This window comes from Crinia signifera, chromosome 6 (assembly GCF_055691185.1).
Source record: "Crinia signifera chromosome 6, ASM5569118v1, whole genome shotgun sequence".
Taxonomy (NCBI): Eukaryota; Metazoa; Chordata; class Amphibia; order Anura; family Myobatrachidae; genus Crinia; species Crinia signifera.
The window spans coordinates 243,987,261-244,010,789 of NC_139222.1; the positions used below are offsets into that span (position 1 = coordinate 243,987,261).

The 23,529-nt window shown below is 41.6% G+C and overlaps 1 protein-coding gene across 3 annotated transcripts in view; it reads left to right on the forward strand.

Moving 5' to 3' along the window:
* Window positions 1-23,529, forward strand: part of FBXW4 (F-box and WD repeat domain containing 4) — a 187,348-nt gene that overhangs the window by 21,858 nt on the left and 141,961 nt on the right. For all 3 annotated transcript variants that reach the window (XM_083149201.1, XM_083149202.1, XM_083149204.1), the window contains exon 2: window positions 18,438-18,533. In XM_083149201.1, coding sequence (XP_083005327.1) covers window positions 18,438-18,533 — 96 coding nt within the window. The remainder of the gene's footprint in view (window positions 1-18,437; window positions 18,534-23,529) is intronic.

Below are 23,529 nucleotides of genomic sequence, written 5' to 3' on the forward strand. Positions count from 1 at the left end.
GCATGTTCTGAATGCAAGTATTGCACACAGTATGTGTCTGAATTCTAGGTATTGCCTATGTAATTCTTTGCATCGCTCCTAAACTGGCTGCCTCACCTGGAGCCTTCATGGGTAGGATATAGGGATGCAAATCCCAGGATCGGCGGGATCCCCAGATTTCAGGCATTTTTTGCCTGGAATTTCAATCTTGGGATTGCAGCCACCAATTCGGGATTGGAATGCACATGCGCATTTCATCCCTTACTGGCGGGCAGCACTGAGCAGGAGCAGCGCTTGTTATACACTCAATTCTATATCCTGGTTCAGATGCTGTCCGGCTGCATACCTGCAAGCCTCCTCCGCTATATTCACCAGTCCACAGCACGCCAGCATACTGCTGCTGTGTTGAGACTTGGGTAGTCATGACCTCACCACTGGTGAGCAGCGGCCGTGCGGGGGGGAATCGGAATCCCGGGATTGAAAAAATGGCCCGGATTTGGCCACCCTAGTTCCGGCACTCCGGACTCTCTCCAAGGAGTCACTGGCTCTCCAGATCACTTACCACGGAGGGTGGTATAGACCAGGGGTACAACAGGTGGCACTCAGAGACTTGCAGTAAATTGAAACAATGTGCTTTTAATGTCATCAACGTTTCGGGGCAGTCCCCTTCGTCAGATATAGATATATATATATCTATATATATATATATATATATATAGATATATATATCTATATATATATATAGATAGATAGATAGATAGATGTCATGAGACCAGGTTGCACATGCTAACAACAATCAAAATGGAGTGTTGTAGCTCATATAATGTTACGATACAAGCCTGTACCTTTTAAGAAGCCAGCAACATCTTAGTTAAAATGCAAAACATATATTGAGACATGGCATATGCAAAAAATCTATATAAAACAGGAAAAGGATAGCTAATCATGGTACAGATGATACATGGTGCGATCAGGCATATTCTCTCCAAACAAACAGTTATACTGCCGACAGCTGTTTTGGTGCACCTCCAGGCAGAGACCGCATATCTCCACATGAGTAATGTGGAGGATCCAGACCAGGTTTTATAACAGTAGCAGAAGTAAGGTTGGGTAATTGGCAGCACCTGTGATCTCCTGATAAAGGTGTTTCAAGGGCAAAGGGTAAATGCTCTTGATGGTGGATCAGCTGCCCATAGCCCAACGGGGTGTGGGCTATGGTAGGGACCACTGGAGCATTTGCAAGAGTCTATTCTATGCCGTGATTGACTGTAGTGCTGCTGCCTGTAACTCACTTGCCTGTGGTATTTATCTGGTACGCTGTGTCCTGCTTTTCAAAATAAATACCAAAAACGTAATCTGAATCCCCGTATATGTGATCTTTGTCACAATATATAACGGTAACAGTAATGAGCCGGCTTGTGGGGGGTGGTTAACGGTAAATAGCCGGCTTGGGGGGGTGGTGGTTAATGGTAAAGAGCTGGCTTGGGGGGAAGGGGTGGTGGTTAACGTTAATGAGCCGGCTTGCGCGCGCGTGGGGGGGGGGACGACCGCCACTTACCCAGCTTCGGTGTCAGCCAGGACTGAAGTCGCTCAGTCCTGGAAGTGGCCACAGTAACACTGTAATACCGGGTGACGTGACGTCACCCCAAAGCGATAGGGGGCCATATTGACTGTGGACACTGGGCAGCCATGAATTGATGGCTGCGGTTACTAACCGATGTGGTAGCGCGGTCTGAGGCCCACGGCCCAGCCAGGGGAAAGCGGCGGCCCAGACAGGGAAAAAAGTGGCCAAATCAGTACCGGCCCACCGGAAAATGGCCCGGTTTCCCGGCGGGCCAATCCGCCACTGTAAGCAGATATAATACATATTTGTATCTCTGCTCTGTCTTGATGTGGAAGCGTTTTGAGATATGTGCGACTTTAACATACTGTATACAGTTTATTGGCAACAGAATTTGAATGAGGACATTAGGGTGTTAAATTGCATTACATTCTAAATGAGTCAATAATTGTGCAAGTGTCATTGTTACTTTCTAAAAGAGGTGATGTGCCCATGTATTTTAGGTTCACCCATAAAGCATCAAGTCTTAATGATCCAGTATCATTTTTTCTAGACATATTATACAGCCCTGTATAATTAGATTGTTGATTTTTTCCATCATGCGCACACACACATACAATATACATATATATAGACCTATTAATCAGAAGCCAATTACTTAACACTACTAGGACCTTCCAATATTTACTGGGGTAGTTATCAAAGCTTGAAGAGAGATATAATTGTCATCTTTATCTCTCACAATGTTATATCTCTACAAGCTATGATAAATACATCCTTAAGGCCCATACACACTGGGTGATTTTGAGGTGAAAGCAGCTCTGTTTTGCCGTTTCATCTCAAAAGCCGCCCAGAGTGTACAGCCTGGCTATAAGCGCTGATGCGTGCTCCCGCATCGTCAACGGCTGCCGTTGCTCATCTGCTATGGAAAGCCGTCCTCCCACGGGCGAAAATCTCACACACTGAGCGATTTTCAGCTCAGTGATTTTCCCCATCATCGCTCTACATACACGCTTGGCAAAAACACTTTGTGTCTGTGTGTATGGACCTTGGCCCTTATTCAGATCGTATTGCAGTACAAATTTGTTCTCTAAATGGGCAAAAACCATGTGCACTGCAGGTGGGGCAGATGTAACATGTATAGAGAGAGTTACATTTGTGTGAGTTATTTTGTTTCTGTGCAGGGTAAATACTGGCTGCATTATTTTTACACTGCAATTTTGATTTCCGTTTCAACACACCCCAACCAAATCTAACTCTCTCAGCACATGTTACATCTGCCCTATCTGCAGTGCACATGGTTTTTCCCATTTTGAGAACAAATTTGTACTGCGATCAGATCTGAATAAGGGCCTTTAAGTGATAAATGACAGCTGAATGCAATACCTTAAATTCTGCAATCACAATGCCACATGACGGTGTACAAGTTATCTGGTAACCACATACATGCAAGAACACGGCCATAATCTATTGGATTAGCCTACAGGCTATATGCTATTAGTAGAATTCAGGAAAAGCGTGGATGTTTTTAATTTATTATTTAGCTATCTCTCGCTCTGAGGATATCCGCTTGTATTCAGAGTCTGCTGCATCGCCCCCTATGCACGCGCTTGTGAGAACAGCCATAGTTATTATACATTTACACCAGCTCTGTCCTGGGCTCAAAGTATCCATGTGAAACTGGTGATTCTTTGCATGTGCCTACTTCTGAATATGCCAAAATTAGGTTGACATTCCCATAGCAAACCTATGCTAAGTGCATATCACACCTCTTCTTCCCAGCTATAACCATAACCACCCGCCAGTGGATATGTGACCGTGATACTCTGAATAGTTCGCAGAGATGCGTAAGTGTGCCACGTACTCCCTTGAGAGCATGTGCACAGTTGTGGCCCCTTCCCGTGCAACTCAATCTGGCCTATAGTGTTTAATTGCTGCCTTTCCCTTCTATAATAACCTATGCAGATTTGGGTCCCTTTCACATTAGCATTTCTAGCTCCACACAGGCGTTTTGCAGCCCTATGTAAACACTAAACTCCTCAGAGTCTGCAGATCAAACACAGTGTGCATCTCTCAGCCTCGGACCAAGGCGAATAATTGTCCTTTATGGGAAAGTTCCCATGGATCACAGTAACTGGTGCAGAACGTATGTAAATTCTATCTTGAGCAAAACCTACGTTCTAATCAATTGTTTTTGCCAAGTAACCTAATCGCTGAATCGCAACAGTTTTGCTGGCATGCTGTATTTGTGACTAGTGAAAGTTTCCAGCTCAGGTGCAACAGTTCAGTATTAATGGCACCATATGGTGTTCATCATGGTAAAAGAAATCACTTAAAAATTGATACAGGTACAATTTTCTTTTTGATTTTTTTTTTTTCCTTTTCATTTTTTTTTCAGAGTTATTTCACTTTCGTTGCGATGCAGATGCCATAGTCATTTCAGCAGTCTAACCAAATTATTAAAGAATTACTTAATTGTGTTTCTGTCAAAGAGAACTACAGCAGGTCGTGGCAGAGTAACTTTATTAGGCAGTGCATGTTAGATGAATGGATATGTTGGCCTGTTCTTTTACAAACTGCAAACATTTATTTTCCTCCTGAGAATCTGTTGCCTGTGACGGACTTGGCTGATAATCCCTCCAGGGACTCGTTCACTAAACCACACTAGCAGTTTAGTGCATGTTATTACCATTCAATTGGTAATGCAAGTCCTGGAATATGCCTTAAAGGCATACCAACCCAGTTTTCACCCTTTGTGCTTGTCTAAGGGAAATATTAAGAATTGTATTATTTTATGTTTGTTGCACCAAGAGGCAGATTTAGAGTTCAAGTAAGACACCGATTTTGGGGCTCCCTTCCTTAGACAATCCATAACACTATTCTAACTACATTACAGAAAATAAATTGATACAGTCATACAGTAATTCCCAAAATTGGTCCTCGAGACACACCAACATATCTCTTAACATTGCGGATGTCCCAATAGACCCAAAAAGGGGACACGGCATTGGCAAAAGCGAGAGTGTCTTCGCAAGAATGACGTGACCGTGAGAAATGCCTCCGATTTGCTATCACTAGGGGGCATGCCAAGTACTCTAGGAATTGCTGGCCATGCCCAGCCAATCAGCTTCTTTAGTTTTATATAATGCTGGTTAAACATAAACTCAATGTTGATTGGTTAATATGGGCGACTTTCCAGTGGTCCACTTCTCCACTCTTTTCACTGCTTCATACATCAATTCCATGATTACCATCCCAGCCTTGATAAAGTGATTTGTAGTAAATCACATTATAACTGACTGATCCCTCGCCTCAAAGACCACTTTAATCCACACTAAGGGGTCAATTCAGTTAAGTGCATAGCACTTGGAATTGCAGTAGTGTGGAAACGCCAGCAGCTTTATCCTTCCACCTGTGTTTCCGACTTTTGAATTTGTTTAGACTGTAAAAACTCTTTCTAAATTTCAGTAATCAAACTTTCGATTTTGTCTAATGTTAAAAAAAACGGCTTTTCGCTCCAACCTCTTCAATGTCTGAGTTTTGAAACGCTGTTGACGGTTTTGGAAGTAACTTCCGCTAATGTAATTCTGACGGCTTTTTGTTTCGAAAGCAGCATACGAACATAAAAAAATCGGTACTTGTTTCCTAGCACGGCGCCAGCGTTAAAAATTGTATTTCCGTGAGGGGGACGCGCATTACTTCACAGGTATTATGCGTCACGCTTCGGGCTCGGTGGCTCGCTGTGTTCGCCACACTATATAAAATCAACTCCACGCTGACGTGGATTGTGGGGGTATGAAAAGGTCGGAGGACGCGTACCGCTGTGCTCGCCACGCTTCGGGTTGGCATTCATCGTGGGATGGCGTTAACAATGGGGGGGGGGGGGGGCATTTGACATACAAATTACCCACCAGGATGGGTATACAATCAAAAATCAGGTTCATGGGGCCATTTAACATTGTTCCCTATGTAAAATCGGGTCCATCGCATCGGACGCATTGTATGCCATTATAATGGCATACAATGGACCCGATTTTACATAGGAATTTACCATTGAATACAATCGCGTCGATCGCATGCCATTTATAATGGCATGCGATGGATGCGATTTTTTAATTGTCGGGAAAAAGGCTAAAAATAGCCCAAAAAATAGCGTCGTTCGCGTCCATAGCATACCTTAACTTAAGGTATGCAATGACCCACGATGGGCGCCGTGCTAGGAAACAAGTACCAAAAAATCTTATTTATTGCTATCTTTTAGAAATATATTAATGTTTGAGGTTTATATAAGCCACATTAATATATTTAGATTTTTTTACAAAATAATATTTTTCACTCTACCCATCATGCACTGTTATACCAATGTGATACACATTTTTAACCATGATTCCATTCACCCCTCAGATCAGCCACTCCTATAATGGCGGTAGTAGTTGTGTTGGAAACACTTTATTTTGTAGGGCAATCAGCGTTTATTCATTGCATATATCATTTTTTAACACTGCCTTCAATAACGGAGCCTTTCACTTACTTCATTGTTCATCAGTTCTGCCTACTTTCCACTCGATTGGTCAGTTTTTGCTGAGAACCATTTCACTTATTTTTTACTTTGAATATGCAGAAACTCTGTTGGTCAGAATTCGCACAGCAAATGGACCGAAAAGAGCAAACTTTCAGAAGTTGTACCGTTCTCGATCCAAAACCCTCTAAGTGCAGCATATGGCTGCAGTTACTCAGGAAGTCAGAAAATACATGGATCGGCGAGTCCTCGTTTTTTTTAGGTGGAAATGGCTGCTGATTTGACAATTAAGCTGAGGTATTCGCCAATGCAGATTCGGCTTTTTAAATGGCTAAATCTGCAGTGGCGTATCCTGGCCGGAAACTGCCAGGATAAAATAGGTCCTGGCCCATATTTCCAACTATCGAAAATATCATCCAGGTTTGAATATCCCCCTATATAGTAAAAGTTTTTACATTTCTCTTATTCTTATGTATTCAGTAGGTCGGCACGTATCTGTAACCAACAGAGGCATTACAGTGTAGCGTCCTTTTTATGCAATGCAGTTTTTTTTTTTTAAGGCTTAAATTTACAAATTACAATGTACATGACATTTTGCAAGCTTAATGAATTTGGAATACAACTGTTGTCAATTACAATTTGCTGCAAAAGACAATTAAATTGAAATACATGGCACAGTTTCATTCTTAAACATTAAATAACTGGTATAGAACCTGTAACACTCCATCTGTTTAACTACATGTTCTAAGAGCACCAGAAGCTGGCTTATATTTTACTAATACCATGTTCTCTTTGCTGCCCCTGCAAAAGCCCGTTTTTTTGGGGGGGCGGGGCACAGATCATCTCAGCTCTCAGATCCCGTTCATACTGCACCTTAGACCCAGGAAATTCCCATGTCTGCCCTGTTCACACTGCTTCCCTGGTCTGCCCTGCCAACAAGTGTGAGTAATCTAAGAGCAGCATTGATTTTCTGTTGAAAAGCAACTTTGATTGTCCATACGGGCACCACCACTCTTCCTCTTATTGAGATCATGCACTTTGGAATACTGCTTACGAAGTTTGTTCACAACCTGTTCGGTTTTTTGGATGCCACGGGCAGACAGTATATATGATATGTTGTAGTACACTGTTCAAACCTTGACAGTGCCAGTCACTTGCTCAGGGCCGGCGCCACCACTAGGCAGCTCTAGGCATTTGCCTAGGGTGCCGGCACCTGGAGGGTGGCAGTTCGCCCCTCACCCCCAGCGAACTGTGTAAAAAAATTGCTGCCCCAGCGTCCCTGCAGTGCTGGGGCGGTCAGGGGTGTCCGTGCCGTAGGGGTACCTGCGGCGCCGTCATGTGTATAAAGCTGGCTGCGGCCGGCGGGGTCCCTGTAGTGAATAGCAAATAACTAGCGCTATGTGCGCGGCAGCATTATCTGCTTTGGTTAGTTGATTTATCAAAATGTAATATGATATATATGTATATATTTTTAAGGATCTTTGTCCTATGCTGACAACCCTGATAAGAATTTAATAATTGTTTTAGTAGTAATAAAATGTGTATTAATAATATTATATGTATTTTAATTGATTGTATTTTATGTTTTTCATATATATATTTTTTTTCTCCTTATATGTGTTGTCTCCTTTCTTAGAATTTATGAATTCTGCCTGCTGATACGGCTCGAAAAGTAATATATATATAATTTTTTGTCACTTTATAATTAATTAGATTTGGAGGTAGGCTAATGATAGCCTTTATATTATTTCTCCAGCACTTGCACTTTTTCTGTAAATTCGTAATAAAGATAATTAATATATAGACTCATTTATAATATAGCACTTGCACTTTTAGATATACTTCTCTGAAAATATCTTTTTTCTACTTTTTATGAAATAATTATTAATAAAACAAAAAATACATTTTTTCACTTTTCTACAATTTTTCTTTTTTTCTATTTTTATGTATGCAATGTAATAGTCCATGTAACTTTTTGATATGTATCAGCAAACAGGATATGTTTTGTATATATTATGTATGATGTTTTAAACGGGTCTGTTTAATGATCTGATACCTTTTAATGATTGATTGCTGACCGGCACCTGTGTAAACGATATAAAAGAGTGTGGATGTCAGGGGATAGTCACACCCCCTGACGAAGTCCGTAGCTGTGACGAAACGCGTTGGGCGTGGTTACCTGTTCCCGACGTGGTGACGTCCTGGTCTGGTCCGTGTTGTATCGTGGAAGCTCCCAGCTGACTGCCCGACTTTGATGCGCTCCGCCTGCAATTGATCACTGCCAGCGGTCTCTCCATTGGCGCCTGGTCCGGCTGTTATGCCCTGCTCATACGGCAAGCTTTCTGATTTTAACCCAATGTATGTCAGCATATATAGAAGTAAATATTTATAAATTTATTGCTGATTGGTGCGCTTCATTTCTTCCTTTTTTACATATATATATATATGCAGTACGAATAGTGTAATGGTTAGCATTACTGCCTCACAGCACTGAGGTCATGGGTTTGATTCCCACCATAGCTCTCTGCAGTGCTTTTATATTCTCCCCGTACTTGGGTGGGTTTCCTCCGGGTACTCCGGTTTCCTCCCACTATCCAAAAATATATTGGTAGGCTAATTGGCTCCCAACAAAATTAACCCTAGAATGTCTGTGTGTGCATGTACGTGTGGTAAGGAATATAGATTGTAAGCTCCAATGTGAATGTTCAAATATTCTCTCTGTAAAGCACTGCGGAATCTGTGTGCGCTATATAAGAAACCACATAAGTCACGTTATTACCTTGGCTACTTTTGCAGACTGGTCATATCAGTTTCTGAGCATCTTTCCAGTGCTCAGAAGATCTGTACAGGATCTGCTAGAATCTCTCTTTAAATCTATTGTGCAGCCTCTTTCCAGAGTAAAGTTTTGCGTGGGATAGGTACAGTGACTGCAAAGCTAAGTCAGTTGCTTATTGTGAGGCTGCAAACCTTCATTACAGCTCTTTCCTGCAGCTGGAACCTCAAGCTCGCAAGGGATATTGCATTTCTTCTGCTGCGCGGGCCAAGTTAAAGAGGAAATCCTTAATTTGAAGACTCCCCTCACCTCCGCGTTGTTTTGTTACATATTTTTCAATAAGGAAGTTGCCTACCTAGGGAAAAAAGTATACCACTTTTCATCATTGCTAGTTATTGGTAAAGCTCAAAACATACGGTTTGAAATAGAAATCTGTATCTCTCCTTCTTTCCAGGGAAACACACACTGGTCATGAGATGCTGGTTCCAGTTGTCTGGCCCGCCTACTTTCATCTCTTGTCTATCTGATGGAAACATAGAATTTGACAGCAGATCAGTGTCATTGGTCCATCTAGTCTGCCCTTTTTTAACCATATTGTTACACTTAAACCTTATTTAATCATTACTTCTGTGGAAGGGATGTTTAATTTGTTCTACTGACTTTGCCTCTACCACCTCTGATGGAAGGCTATTCCACTTGTCCACTACCCTTTCTTTGAATAGAGTATAGCCTTAAGCGATCCACAGAGTTCTGCGCATACATTTGACCTAATTTAGATTTGATCGCAAAACACATTTTTACTCAAATGGACAAAACCATGCTGCGGGTGGGGCCAGTGTAACATATACACAGTTAGATTTGGGTGAGATATTTTGTTTCTGTGCAGGGTAAATACTGGCTGCTTTATTTTTACTCTGCAAATTTAGATTTCAGTTTGAACACACCCCACCCAAATCTTACACTCTCAGTACATGTTACTTCCCCCCCGCAGTGCACATGGTTTTGTCCGTTTGAGGAAAAATTGTGCTTTGACACACAGGGCCAGACAAGTGGCCCCCAACTGTCACATTACAGGCCATGTTTGAGAAATGCTGGTTAGGAGCTGGTTGTCTGGTTCTTTATAAGTCTCCACTTTATCACTTGGTCAGGTTTAATACATTTGTGCAATAGTACCGAAATGTTCAGGAAATAAATTTCAGTTTGTGGTGGATTTTCCATGATTGACACATATATTTGTAGGAATGTCTCCACTAAACAATGGGATTGGATGTAATCTATAACACTTTACAATAGCAGCTACTGAATAGCTGAACAGCAAGCACCTACAGTAGTGAGCACCAAGCAGGGTACAACAGTGTTGCTGTATATGAGATTATGTACTTTGAATTTGTTCATAGGTGATTTCTTCTGTACTACCTTCATTAGTCCTAATTGTCCTATATTTGCCAATCGCTGACTAAATCTAATACAAACATGTGAGAAAGGTGCACATGTGAAACCGAATTATGACCAATTGTAAACAGTGACGGAATATGCTGCACCATATAAGAAACTGTAGATAAATAATAAATAAATGACAAAAAATTGTGATGGATCACTTTCTGAGACACTTTGTAGAGAAAGGTAGAGTACCAACCAATAAGCTCACACTTTTTAAACAGAGCATGTAAACTGAAAGGCGTTTATTGGTTGACTCTTGTCATGTGGAGGTTAGTTTGGAACAGACGTAACTGATTTATGAAATATAGGCAATGTGCCTTGTGCAATGCCACTGAGTGGTCTGAGTGCACCATTATCAGGGATCACCTGAGAAGTATATTGGGGCGCATTATATGTAAATGCCACATGAAATTAGTCTACCGTAAAGTTTTCAATTCTCTTAAAATACCACTCTGCTATTTGCTTAATATGTTATATTTCTGTCATTTTTGGCCCACACTGAAATCTCTGTAATTCAACAAATGCCAAAATCATGTTGTTTGGTGAGTTTACAGAAAACCCTTTCATGAATATAGAAATACAATAATTTATTGCAAGCCGAAATCTGGTTCATTATTATGGGGCCTATAGAAAAGGCAAGTGCAGGACTTCATTCAGGTTGCCTTTTCCAAAAAAACGGATTATTCTGTATTTCGTAATATGTTTATATTTCAATGATGTATCTTGAGGTATCTTGCATTTATGTTGTACAAACACATCAAACACACGAAATACACACAAATATACTTTATTTTTGCATAAAACAAGGTCCCAAAACATGAAACAAAGTTTGTGTACTATCTCAGGCACTGAATTTGAATGCCAAGCAATCATTTGCTTGCACATATTTAGTGCCATTTACATATAGTGCCAGTTAAAGATGTCCCCAATAGTGCCAGTTAAAGATGTCCCCAGTAGTGTCAGTTACACATCATGTCCCCAGTAGTGCCTTTACACATCATGTCCCCAGTAGTGCCAGTTACCCAGTTACACATCATGTCCCCAGTAGTGGCAGTTACACATAATGTCCCCAGTAGTGCCAGTTACCCAGTTACACATCATGTCCCCAGTAGTGGCAGTTACATATCATGCCCCCAGTAGTGGCAGTTACACATCATGTCCCCAGTAGTGCCAGTTACCCAGTTACATATCATGTCCCCAGTAGTGCCAATTACACAATGTGTAACTGGCACTACTGGGGACATGATGTGTAACTGGCACTACTGGGGACATGATGTGTAACTGGCACTACTGGGGACATGATGTGTAACTGGCACTACTGGGAACATGATGTGTAACTGGCACTACTGGGGACACGATGTGTAACTGGCACTACTGGGGACATGATGTGTAACTGGCGCTACTGGGGACATGATGTGTAAAAGCACTACTGGGGACATGATGTGTAACTGGCACTACTGGGGACATGATGTCACATCATGTCCCCAGTAGTGCCTTTACACATCATGTCCCCAGTAGTGCCAGTTACCCAGTTACACATCATGTCCCCAGTAGTGGCAGTTACACATAATGTCCCCAGTAGTGCCAGTTACCCAGTTACACATCATGTCCCCAGTAGTGGCAGTTACATATCATGCCCCCAGTAGTGGCAGTTACACATCATGTCCCCAGTAGTGCCAGTTACCCAGTTACATATCATGTCCCCAGTAGTGCCAATTACACAATGTGTAACTGGCACTACTGGGGACATGGTGTGTAACTGGCACTACTGGGGACATGATGTGTAACTGGCACTACTGGGGACATGATGTGTAACTGGCACTACTGGGGACATGATGTGTAACTGGCACTACTGGGAACATGATGTGTAACTGGCACTACTGGGGACATGATGTGTAACTGGCACTACTGGGGACATGATGTCACATCATGTCCCCAGTAGTGCCAGTTACACATCATGTCCCCAGTAGTGCTTTTAGCAAAAAAAATATTGGATAACGGATATTTGGATAAAGGATAATAGATTACACACCGCTTTTAAGCTCAATTTAGTTATAAATGGCCTCCAAAATAAATAAAAAAAAAATCTCATTTTTTGGGATTCCACACCTTTTTATCATAGTTACATTTTGGTGAAATCAAGTAAATAACAACAAGAAAGTAAAACAATAAATACAACCACAAGTATAAAACATGCTTCCCCCCTGTTCCACACTATATAGGAGACCCCATATTTAGCAAAGGCCTTAGAGACTCTTGGGAGAGCATCCCACACATCCAGATCTTGTCTGCTTCCCTATTTGTGCAGCCCCCACCTGCTGTACAAGGACACAAATTGGGGCATTGGACAGCAAAGTTGCAATGTTATTTGAATCATCCCACTCCCTATATTTCCAACTTAAGTAAGCAAGCATGGTCCAAAATGTCAGTGTATTTTTCTGTATAATACAAGTGGGAGAGCTGCGGGGAATATGACGCTGGTCTTTCCTGAGCTGAGGGAAATAGGTCTCTGGTCTTTCCTGAGCTAAAGGGAATATGACTCTGGTCTGTCTTGAGCTGAGGGGAATGTGACGTTGGTCTGTCCTGAGCTAAGGGGAATATGATGCTGGTCTGTCCTGAGGGGAATTTGACGCTGCATATACCACTACGCATATTCTGTATGTTGGGTATACCTCACTGCGGCCCTTATGTAATATCCTATGGTTGCGGGAGATGGCACCTTTCTGGCAATTTATCCTGTAGAAATAAATCTTCAATAAATTAAAAGGAAAAAACTGTTTGGTTTTGCCTTGTAAATTATTACAGGTTGAGTATCCCGTATCCGAATATCCGTTATCCGAATTATTCCGAAAACCATACTTTCCAGAAAATGAAAAAAAAAAATTGTTTAGCTAAAAACTCACTGGGGACATATGTAACAGGACTACTGAGGACATGATATGTAACTGGCACTATATATGTACAAGAAAATGATTGCTTGGCATTCAAATTCAGTATCTGAGATAGTACACAAATTTTGTTTCATGTTTTGAAACCTTGTTTTTTGAACAAATAAAATATATTTGTGTGTATTTTATGTGGTAATAAAATATATTTGTGTTTATTTTATGTGTTTATACAGCATAAATGCAAGATACTTCAAAATACATCATTGAAATATTAAAATATTCCAAAATACGGAATAATCCGTTATCCAAAATTCTCCTGGTCCCGAGCATTTTGGATACGGGATACTCAACCTGTACTATTATATAACGGCCTATTTTTTCTTACACAAAAAATATGGACAATGTAAATATTCCACTTTTGCTGAATAATTAAATTTATAACAAACATTATATCCAGATTTATTACTTTTTTTATACACATTTGCCATTGTTATACCCTTTTCACACCAAAAGTTCCGGAATCCCGACCGCCGAAATCCCGACACTTTCTCCCTCCAAATAAATTAGCGTGGCGTGCGCAGCGAGCCCGCAAGAGGGGGGGGGCGATCCACGTCCCCCCCTTGTCGGGATTTCGGTGGTCGGAATTCCGGCGTCGTGATTTTGAACGCCGGGATCCCGACCGCTGGGATTTCATACTGAATCCCTTTTCGGGTAAGGTGACCATGCTATGTCACAGCCGCTTAAACCCCTTTATCATTACATGGTCTACCCGGGTTATTCTCAGGTTTTCACCTTCACACTTACACCTTGAGACTGTACTCTGCATACACAGCCAATAGACTGGTTTTAAACATAACCCAGGTCATGTATTTTATACTACAGCTACCTTGTCCAGTCCCAGGAATAACCTTGTTCTCAACCAGGGTCAAATTCCGAGGGCATCGAACCCGGATTGACCCTTGTGCACCAAGCCAGGGCTGGACTTACCCCAGCAATATGCCGGGTCAGAAACTCTGTATGAAAGGGGTATAAAATAGATCCAGCTATGATAAGTTAGTTATTCATCTGGTGACCCCTATTTCAGTATACACGTGCTAGGTTGGTCTAGTTTTTAGCTTCCACTTTATGCATAAAGTAATGCAAAAATAAAATAATGTCATTATTAATAATAACTCTCTAGTACGCAGATCTGTATACCTATTCATTTTATATAGACTAAAATGTCTGCGGTATATCAATGCCGGAACTTAATTGTACCCCTACTTTTCTTTTAAGCATAAGTTTTTAGTATTTCCAACAACAGTTATTTCGTCCTGATACAAAGGAAAAAATAAGTCAGTGTTCCAATACAGGGATCTACGCTTACATCTTAGAGGGAGAGGTCAGCATGATGTGTGGTCTGTTTCTGTGCTATGGCATGTTCTGTTTGCGTAACCAATTTACTTGAATGCTGAAAACATTTTTTCCCCAATTACCTCTCCAGTCTGCAATTGTTACTTGTAGATATATTTTGGCATCTATATCCCATTGGGGACGTCACGCTCCATTGACTTTGCTTTAGCGCTGTGCTTTCAGTGCGCTAGTCATAAAGTTCAGCACAAGTGCAGTTATTGATATATAGGTGGGGAACATATTGTATATTCATTGTATTTAATATCGCTGGGAGACGGAACTATTCTTTGGTATATATGTCTGCAGCGAGTTTGGATTTTTTTTTTTTTTTAGTTGTGTTTTTTTTTTTTTTATGTCTGCTGGGAACCAGCACAATTATTACATTTTCTTTTTAATTTCTGGATTCTTTCCTCAGTAGAGCAGTTGTAAGACCTCTAAATTATCCTCTGGTCTAGCTTTGCTGATCATAGGCCAACTGCCGGCGAAGATTTAAATGATCGAAAAGCTTGCTTTTTGTTTTGTTTAAAACAGGTCAGATGCCCAGGAATGCAGTCAAATTATAATGGTCTCTAAGTGCCGGAAGATGTAGAAGAGAGAGAGGAGAGAAAAATGAGCCCTGGGCTTTGAAAAAGGGCTGGGAAAATGGAGATTTAGGCAGGCCCTGAGGCCAGGTTAGAGATTCCTACATGTATTAACAGCTAGGTGTGATGTTTATATACACGAGACTAATCGTTTCTTTTTTTTTCGTGGCCTCTCCTTTTAAAACAATCGCTAATGGGCTTTGAGCCAGCTTTACCTATAGTTGTACCTATTCTTACAGTTTATTCCATTTTTATCCCAACTTTTTCATCTACAAACCCTACGTGTCATAATAATGTATGGCTTTTGTCTACTTCTTCTTATATTATTAAGTGTGCATTCTGTTCTAGATACTGCTGCTTCTTTGTAGTTTGTGTGCACCTACCTGCTATGGCGGAGGAGTCATCATTTTGTGTCACCACCTGGTACAGCTAGCACCCCCCTAGTGCAGCCTGTGTGGCTATGGAGGCACCGTGGTCTTAAACTTGTCTCAGATTTAAGGATTTATAAATGCATTTTTTGTGCCTAGTCAGGGGTAGATTTATTAAGGCTTGTAAAAATATAAAGTGTTGTTGCCAATAGCAACCATTCAGATTATTTGTATGATAGCCCGAATCTTATTGGTAACACAGCTTAATTACAGTAAGTCAACCTACCAGTGTTGATTATATACACTTCTTAATATCTATGATAAAGCCAATAGAATAAGAAGTTAATTCATATTGATATGGAGACTGTAGAATGTATAATGATAGGAATTGTAGTGTTTCAAAGCTGGCAAAGACCGATTGGCAAGGACAGAGGAGGAGCTGACTGACCAGCCATCTGAGCGACTGGGGCAGAGGGATTAAACCTGGTGAAGAGATGAAGGTGAAGTTGATAATGCACCAGCCAATCAGCTGTGTTTGAAAAATGGCAGTTGAGAGTTGATTGGCTGATACGTTATCACCTTCCACTTTATCTCTTCATCAGGCTTAATACATTTGCCCCTCTGTCCCATAACTAGGCACTAGTTGAGGGGGTCGGACAGATTTGAAAACCAAGCTGAATGATCCTTATCGCTCATCTGGCTGGTACCAGGCTTTGTCATTGTTCAGTACCATATAATGGACAATAAACTATTCATGTTTGATGGCTGGTTTGCACCATTTTGTGCGTTGTATGGGTGGCTTAAGGTGCCTGTATACTGGAAGGTTTACTTTGCTACTGAACAAGCATATTTGTGTCCTTAAAAAGTACTTCAAATTATTGGGTAGCATGAAACTAAATGCAGAGTTGCATGCATGTCCGCAACAAGTAAGGCTGCATTACATGCACAGAAATACATCACCCCCAGCTACTTGTGGAAATTGCACAACTGTCCATAGCACGCATATTCTGACAACAGCCTCTGTGAACTTGGCCTACATCTAATGCAGACACCCAGTTATGCTCATTCAGCCAGTTGATGGCATGGGATCTCAACCTGTGTACTCTTTTGAAGGATTGTCACTTCTTTCCCCCCAATCTCCCTAAATAAGTTGGGGGAGAATTGTCAAAACCATTAAAATGATTGTCAAATGTCTTGGTAAATGTTTACTAGAGGGAATGTAGTCTCTTTAGAACTTAAAAAATAGGATCACTAAAGATGATAATTCAGTGACTTACATTTGGAAGCAGAGTATGGATTATGTCAGTCAGACTCTTATAACTCGAGACCGGATTATATGCATTTGAATATTTGCATATGCATTTGCATATTTTGCCCATTCTCACTGGTTATTGCATATTTTACCTAAAATCTAGTGATGGTGCATATTTTGGACCCGCCCTCTTCCCACCGGCGAGTCACAGCACTGCTTTGCCCTGCTGCTGCTGGCCATGTGATCCATCGGCGCTAGAGATGAGGGTCCGTTTAGTTGATGCAAGAAGAGGTTTGGACGCTGCAGTATGCTGTAGCAGCCAGGAAGAAAAAAAATCCTGTGTATAGCACTAGACATCTGCAGATGCTGTGGGCAGTGGCGTAACTACTGTAAGGCAGCCCCAGCAGCCACTTGGGGGAGCAAGCAGCAGCAGGGTCTGTGTGGGCGTCGGCACCCGCTCGACACACTAACATGCTGCTGCCTGCCGCTGCCCATTGACTGAGCACTGGAAGCGAGTCAGCTGAAGCGCGGGTGGGACCATGGCAGAGATGACAAATTCCCCACTGATTCAATTGACTGTACACAGAGCAGGCTATTGGCTACTGTGTGCAGGATGGGTGTGCTAGGGCGGCCTGGGATGCGTCTGTGCCAAGGGAAGCAGCAGTGTATGCTGGTCTCTGTTCCTCTATCCTGCTTCAGGTTCTCTGTTATGTGTGTGACGTCATCACATCACACACTGGGGAAACACGCTGGAGAGGAGCCTGGAAGGGGGGGGGGGGGGTACCACAAACTTTATAGTTAAACCACTGGCTGTGGGCCTATTTTTGAGGTTTATTTGCAACTATTTATTACTTTTTTTCTATTATTTAATGTAGCATATTTAAACACTTTTCATGCATATTTTAAGTGTTTTTCATGCATATTTGCATGCATATTTGAAGCTTTTTATGTTGCATATAATCCTGTCTCTACTTCTAACAAGTGGACACATAGAAACACACAGAAAGGAAGGCACCCTTCAAAATCCATGCAATTCCTCTTACCTGCGTTGTCGCTGTCTGCTTTGGTGCTTCTACTGGTTATACTACAGTCTGGTCTGTAATGAGATACAGGTCACAATGTGATAGAGACACCACAGTGGACAGCGACACCCCAGGCAGGAAAGAGGAACTGCACAGATTTTAAAAGGTTCAGGGAGGTAGAGTGAACACTAAGCAAATCTCTATTCTGCTACCGGCATTTTCTTCATTAAACTGCTAAACAGTGCTATGTATAGAGGCTGCTGGAGAGGCGCTTTGTGATCCTGTTTATAGGACAAATCTTTTTTTTTTTTATTACTTTAACCCGTTGAGTGCCAAGTGAATTTGTAAAAATAGGGGTGAAAATTGTCAAGCAATCATTTTTATTCATCATAATGACCTGTCATGTTTACCTTATACAGGAAATATATTCTTATTTTACATTTTTTTATTTGAATTGATATAACAAATGTGAGAGGCAGCAGCATTTTTAGTGGATATTTTGCACATCGTTCACAGAGATGTTGGCGCTCAAAGGGATAAATAGTGATGAAATTACTTTTTCTTAGTAACTTGTACTGCAGTTTATTATTTTCCCGTAGTGCTCATAGACAAAGCAGTTTTTGTGCTAGGCTGTGAAGAATAATCACATTCTCTGTCTGCAGGTTTTCTGGAATTCCTGTGAAAGAAAGAGTACGAGTTTCTCAAAACTGGAAAAATGGAAGTTGCCGGCGGGATACGCTACTCAAGTGGAAACGCAAGCAAGTGACTTCATTTACCTTATTCTGTTATATTATAAACAGTCTTGTGCTTATTATTTAGTATGAACATTTCATTTACTAGTTATGTATACATTTTTTTTAACTAATCTTTAATATTTGTTGTTGAAGATTACAACCATAAAACTGTTCACTTAAAAGAATTAGGTAAATTACATTATTCAAGTTGAAAACCCCAATTAATAATTTAGCCTAAAAAATGTGCTACCATTGCTGAAATAAGGACTGCCCTTACAGAATAGGAACGGCTGGGAAGAAAGCACGTCATTCTTATTGGGAACCCAAGGCCTACATTTGCAATGCAATCATATAGATGACCGGAAGATGGGATGCAGGTGGTTAGAATAACTAAGCCAGCATCCCGAAGAAGGTGTCTGCTAAGTATACTTACCCTAACCCTCCCTCACACCCACAGCCCTAACCCTGACCTTCCCTGCTAATGCCCAAACCTAAACTACCTACCCTGCCGCCTATACCCCTGACTTGCAGCCTACCCCTACCTACCACACCCTAATGCTTAAACCTATCCCAATCACCCTAACCAGCCCCTTGGGATGCTTGCATTCAGGATTTCGGATTTGAGTGTTGCATTCTGGGGTTCTGGTGATCTGGCCTCTAGTCATCCCATCTGCCGAGATGATTACTGCATCCCTTTGCATGTATCATTTGGGAGTATATTTTTATTTATTATTTTACACTGCATAGGCTCTTCTGCACACCACACCATGCCAAGCGTAACGTAGGTCTGTCACCTACTGTGCGCGCGCACTTATTGCCGCTATATTTTTATAAACATTTTAAGATTATAACTTCACTGAAAAAGTGGTTCAGTCATCTAAATTGTTTTTCATCAGTTGATCACCTGCATGCAGCAGCCAACAAAATGGCTGACCACATAGTGCATAGGTGTCTCATGGGTATTTTTTCAACTGTCGTGGTTTGTGCTTCTCTTACTGTAGGAATATTTATATTTTGCCGGCAAGTAGTGTGTAGCCCAAAGAATGTCGTCACTGGCTGTCTGACAAGTGTGAAGTGCTTCTTGGAGCATTTCACTTACATCTACGGTGGAATTGCAGACATGATGGCTAATGTTCCTATGTGCAGTTGCACTAGCGGCAGATGTGAAATCCTTTAGTATTTTTATAGTTGTCTTGTCAATATTCTGAATGTCGGCAACACGGCTTCATACCATTCTATTGCATACAGTTCAACAAATGTGACCCAAAAAAGCCTAGAAAGACCTATTTTAATAACCATTTTCCATGATAATAGTGGACTTATCACCAATACAAAATAGATAAATGTTTTCTTTGGGTTATTGTCCCATTACTGCTGTATAAATCTAGTTCGTCTTGACAGTGCATCCTAATTAAATAGTGCTTTGATACACAATCCAAATTATACTTTTTATGTGTTCTGAAGCTCCATTTAAGAGCACTGGCTTTTGAGGTTCTACCATTTAAAACACTTACAGGTGCTGGGGAGGCGGAAGCCTTCATTATGAATGAATAATGCCACATAGGAAATAAAATGAAAAGACATTTTGCCGTTAAGTATAAGGCGGCACTTCATACAAACTTAATGATATATGATACAATTAAGACTGGGTTCTGAGAGCTGTCCCCTTTGTATCTGGCGTTCCGAGCAGGAACTCCTGTCCCATAAACCATCTTCTGCCACTGACACTTCATAATCATCTGTTTGTGATGACAGAGTTCGCCGGGAAACGACTCTCCTGTCATTGTGGATCATAACGCCTCACTCTAACTGTATAAATGCCTGAAGGGTGAGCAGTCCCATCGCACTAGGGAAATTACATGATCTCCTCTCCTGCTTCCCAAAACAAACATCTTACCATGTCTTACTAATCGTTTTATGCATAACCGTGATAATGTAAAAAACAGATGTACATCATTTATAAATATGCTAATTCCCTTTTGTTTAAGTCAAATATTGAGCAATATTTGAATGTAATCTATAAAACAGAGCTATGAGCAATATAATGACACATGGAGTCGGCAATGTGCTTTTCTTGTGCCACTCTGGTGTCTTAACAGCTTGTGAAATGTAAGGTTACAGAATAACAGTGTCACTTGGAGTGTGAACGAAGTTACGCCACAATGTTGTGCCCCTGCCAAATCCCGTAATGGTCCTTTTGGTTCATAAAGCCAGTCACTCCGTGCAAATCACTGACAGGGAATGGACCAAAAAAAACCCCAGAGCTTTACGTTTTCTCCTCTGTGTTTGACTACTAATGTCTCAGGAGTTATTGCCTTTAATAGGAAATGAAGGGATAGCTTTTAAAATTCACCATTTAGTAAATAAACTCACTTGGGAATAAATCACATGCTTCGGAACCATACTTTTGCCTACTAAATGGTCTACCGAAACCCTGCATGGTGGACCAAGTATGTCATGGCCCAAGCAAGCCTTTTTTTTTTTTTTTAAACAACAAAATAACTAAATTCTTAGCCCATTACTTGGGTTTCTGAGATTTCCATGTTTCAGGTTTTGCCAACTATCGGGGATATCCTATTATCCATAATAAAATACTGGCTGTGAAAAACTCATGTTTTTCGCTCTTTTTACCAATGTTTTTTTCCCAATGTTGTTCAATGTGGGTCACCCCATAAAAAGTACAAGCTCTCCCAAAATCACAGATGGTTCAGTGAAACTTCTGTGTTTTTGTCTGCCGCCGCCCAGTTCGGTTAGCTTTTCGGGGGTTGAATGGATAGCCCTGGGTGTGCCTGTTACCTGCAATCAGCGATCATGGTAATAGGATATCCCTATATAACCTTAACTTTTTTATTATAGATCACAGCAGAACACAATACATACTTAACCACCCCAATTCCCACAAACCCACCCTGGCCTGTTAATCACAGAGACTTTTTAACCTTCCGTTCCCCCTTTCTATTGAAGCCCCAACTTCGGTACTCTTTACCTAGAAGGGCGCCCACGATTTTGATCTTGGGCATCGTAAGGTAAAAAAATTGCGTCGGTCGCATCGCATGCGACCAAAAAATCGCATGCGATGCGACCGACGCGATTACCGCGATTTCCCCTAGGGAACAATGTTAAATGTCCCAATTGACCCGATTTTCCATAGGGAACAATGTTAAATGGCCCACAGAGGCCAAATAGGCACCCTGAAGTGTGAAATGCCCCCCCCCCCCCAATTGTTAACGGCACCCCACTATCAACGTCAACCCGAAGCGTGGCGAGCGCAGCGAGCCCGTGAGGGGCGCCGGTACGCGTCCTACGACCTTTTCATACCCCCACTATCCACGTCGGCGTGGAGTCGAGAAAAGAAAGTGTGGCGAGCGCAGCGAGCCACCGAGCCCGAAGCGTGGCGAGCGCACGCCGACACCTTCACAGGTATACGTGTCCCCTCGCAGGCTTCACAGGTGTCCGCGTCCCCTCGCGGGGCTCGCCACGGTTTCGGGCTTGGTGGCTCGCTGTGCTCGCCACACTTTCGGGCTCGGTGGCTCGCTGTGCTCGCCACACTTTCTATTCTCAACTCCACGCCGATGTGGATAGTGGGGGTATGAAAAGGTCGTAGGACGCGTACCGCCGCGCTCGCCACGCTTCAGGTTGACGTTGATCGTGGGGTGGTGTTAACAATTGGGGGGGCCATTTCACACTTCAGGGTGGCTATTTGGCCTCTGTGGGCCTTTTAACATTGTTCCCTACGGAAAATCGGGTCAATTGGGACATTTAACATTGTTCCCTATAAGAAATCGCGGTAATCGCGTCGGTCGCATCGCATGCGATTTTTTTGTACATACGATGGGCGCCCTTCTAGGTAAAGAGTACCCCAACTTCTTCCCCATAAACCCCCATTTCTTTCCAGTTCCTCAAACAAGTGCTTTTAAAGATGCTTTCATCTGAAGCTTGAAAATAGGGAAATCTATGTCTAAATGTTGCACAAAGGAACATGAGATATATTTCAAATACTATTAACTTCATCGGTAGTTGCTTGCTTGTTCTCCTTTTTCCTAATCTGCCATTCTAAGGATCGCTGTACCTGGCAGCATAGTGTAGAAACTCTAGAGGGCCAGAGTTGCAATAAACCAAAGCCAGAGAGAGGGAGCATTAAAAACATCTCTGTGGTTTGTGGTATTTATTCACCTGTGTTCCTTTACTCTCGTCATTGTCCTGCGTGGTAGAATGAGGATTTGTGGTTTCACAACTCTTGAGTTTGAACTGAAAAACTATTAGCCAGATGTAATCCTATTTAAATGTTTACGATGCCTTCATATGATATGACTGATCTACATATAGTGTTCTTACTTTTAGTAAAGGAGTCGCCGCATCTCCTGATATGAGGTTTCATTCTTCATAACCAGCAATAAATGTCCTCTCCATCTGGTATCAGGAAAAGCATTCAATGTGCAACGGATGTGTTCACTTTTAGTAGTAGTGATTTGTTATCCTGTATAGTGTATATGTGTATATTAATGTGTGATATATTAGTTAAAAGCCCATCAAAATGACAGCTTAGTCCCTATCTGCTCCTACCTCCAATCTCTATCTTCACAGCTCTCTCTCTCTCTCCATAGCCAAGAAGTTTGAAACATTTTGCTATCACTTTCTGTTAAGGAGTAATTTGGTCTGTCGAGAAGAGTTTTTTATATACTCTGCCAGTCACTCCATTGGTTGCCCATATACTACCGTATTCAATATAAAATACTTCTACTCACATATAAAGCTATTAACAATACTATACCAAAGTATATCTCTTTACTTATCTCAAAATATCTCCCAACTCGACCACTCCGCTCTGAGCAAGATCTGTCTCTCTCTTCTGCACGGATCACTAGCTCCCATTCACTATTACAGGACTTTCATCAGGGCTGCTCCTACCCTATGGAATGCCCTCCCACGCACAGTAAGACTCTCTGCTAGCCTCCAAACTTTCAAGCGTTCCCTGAAAACTCACCTCTTCAGGCAAGCCTATCATATTTAAGTTCTACAT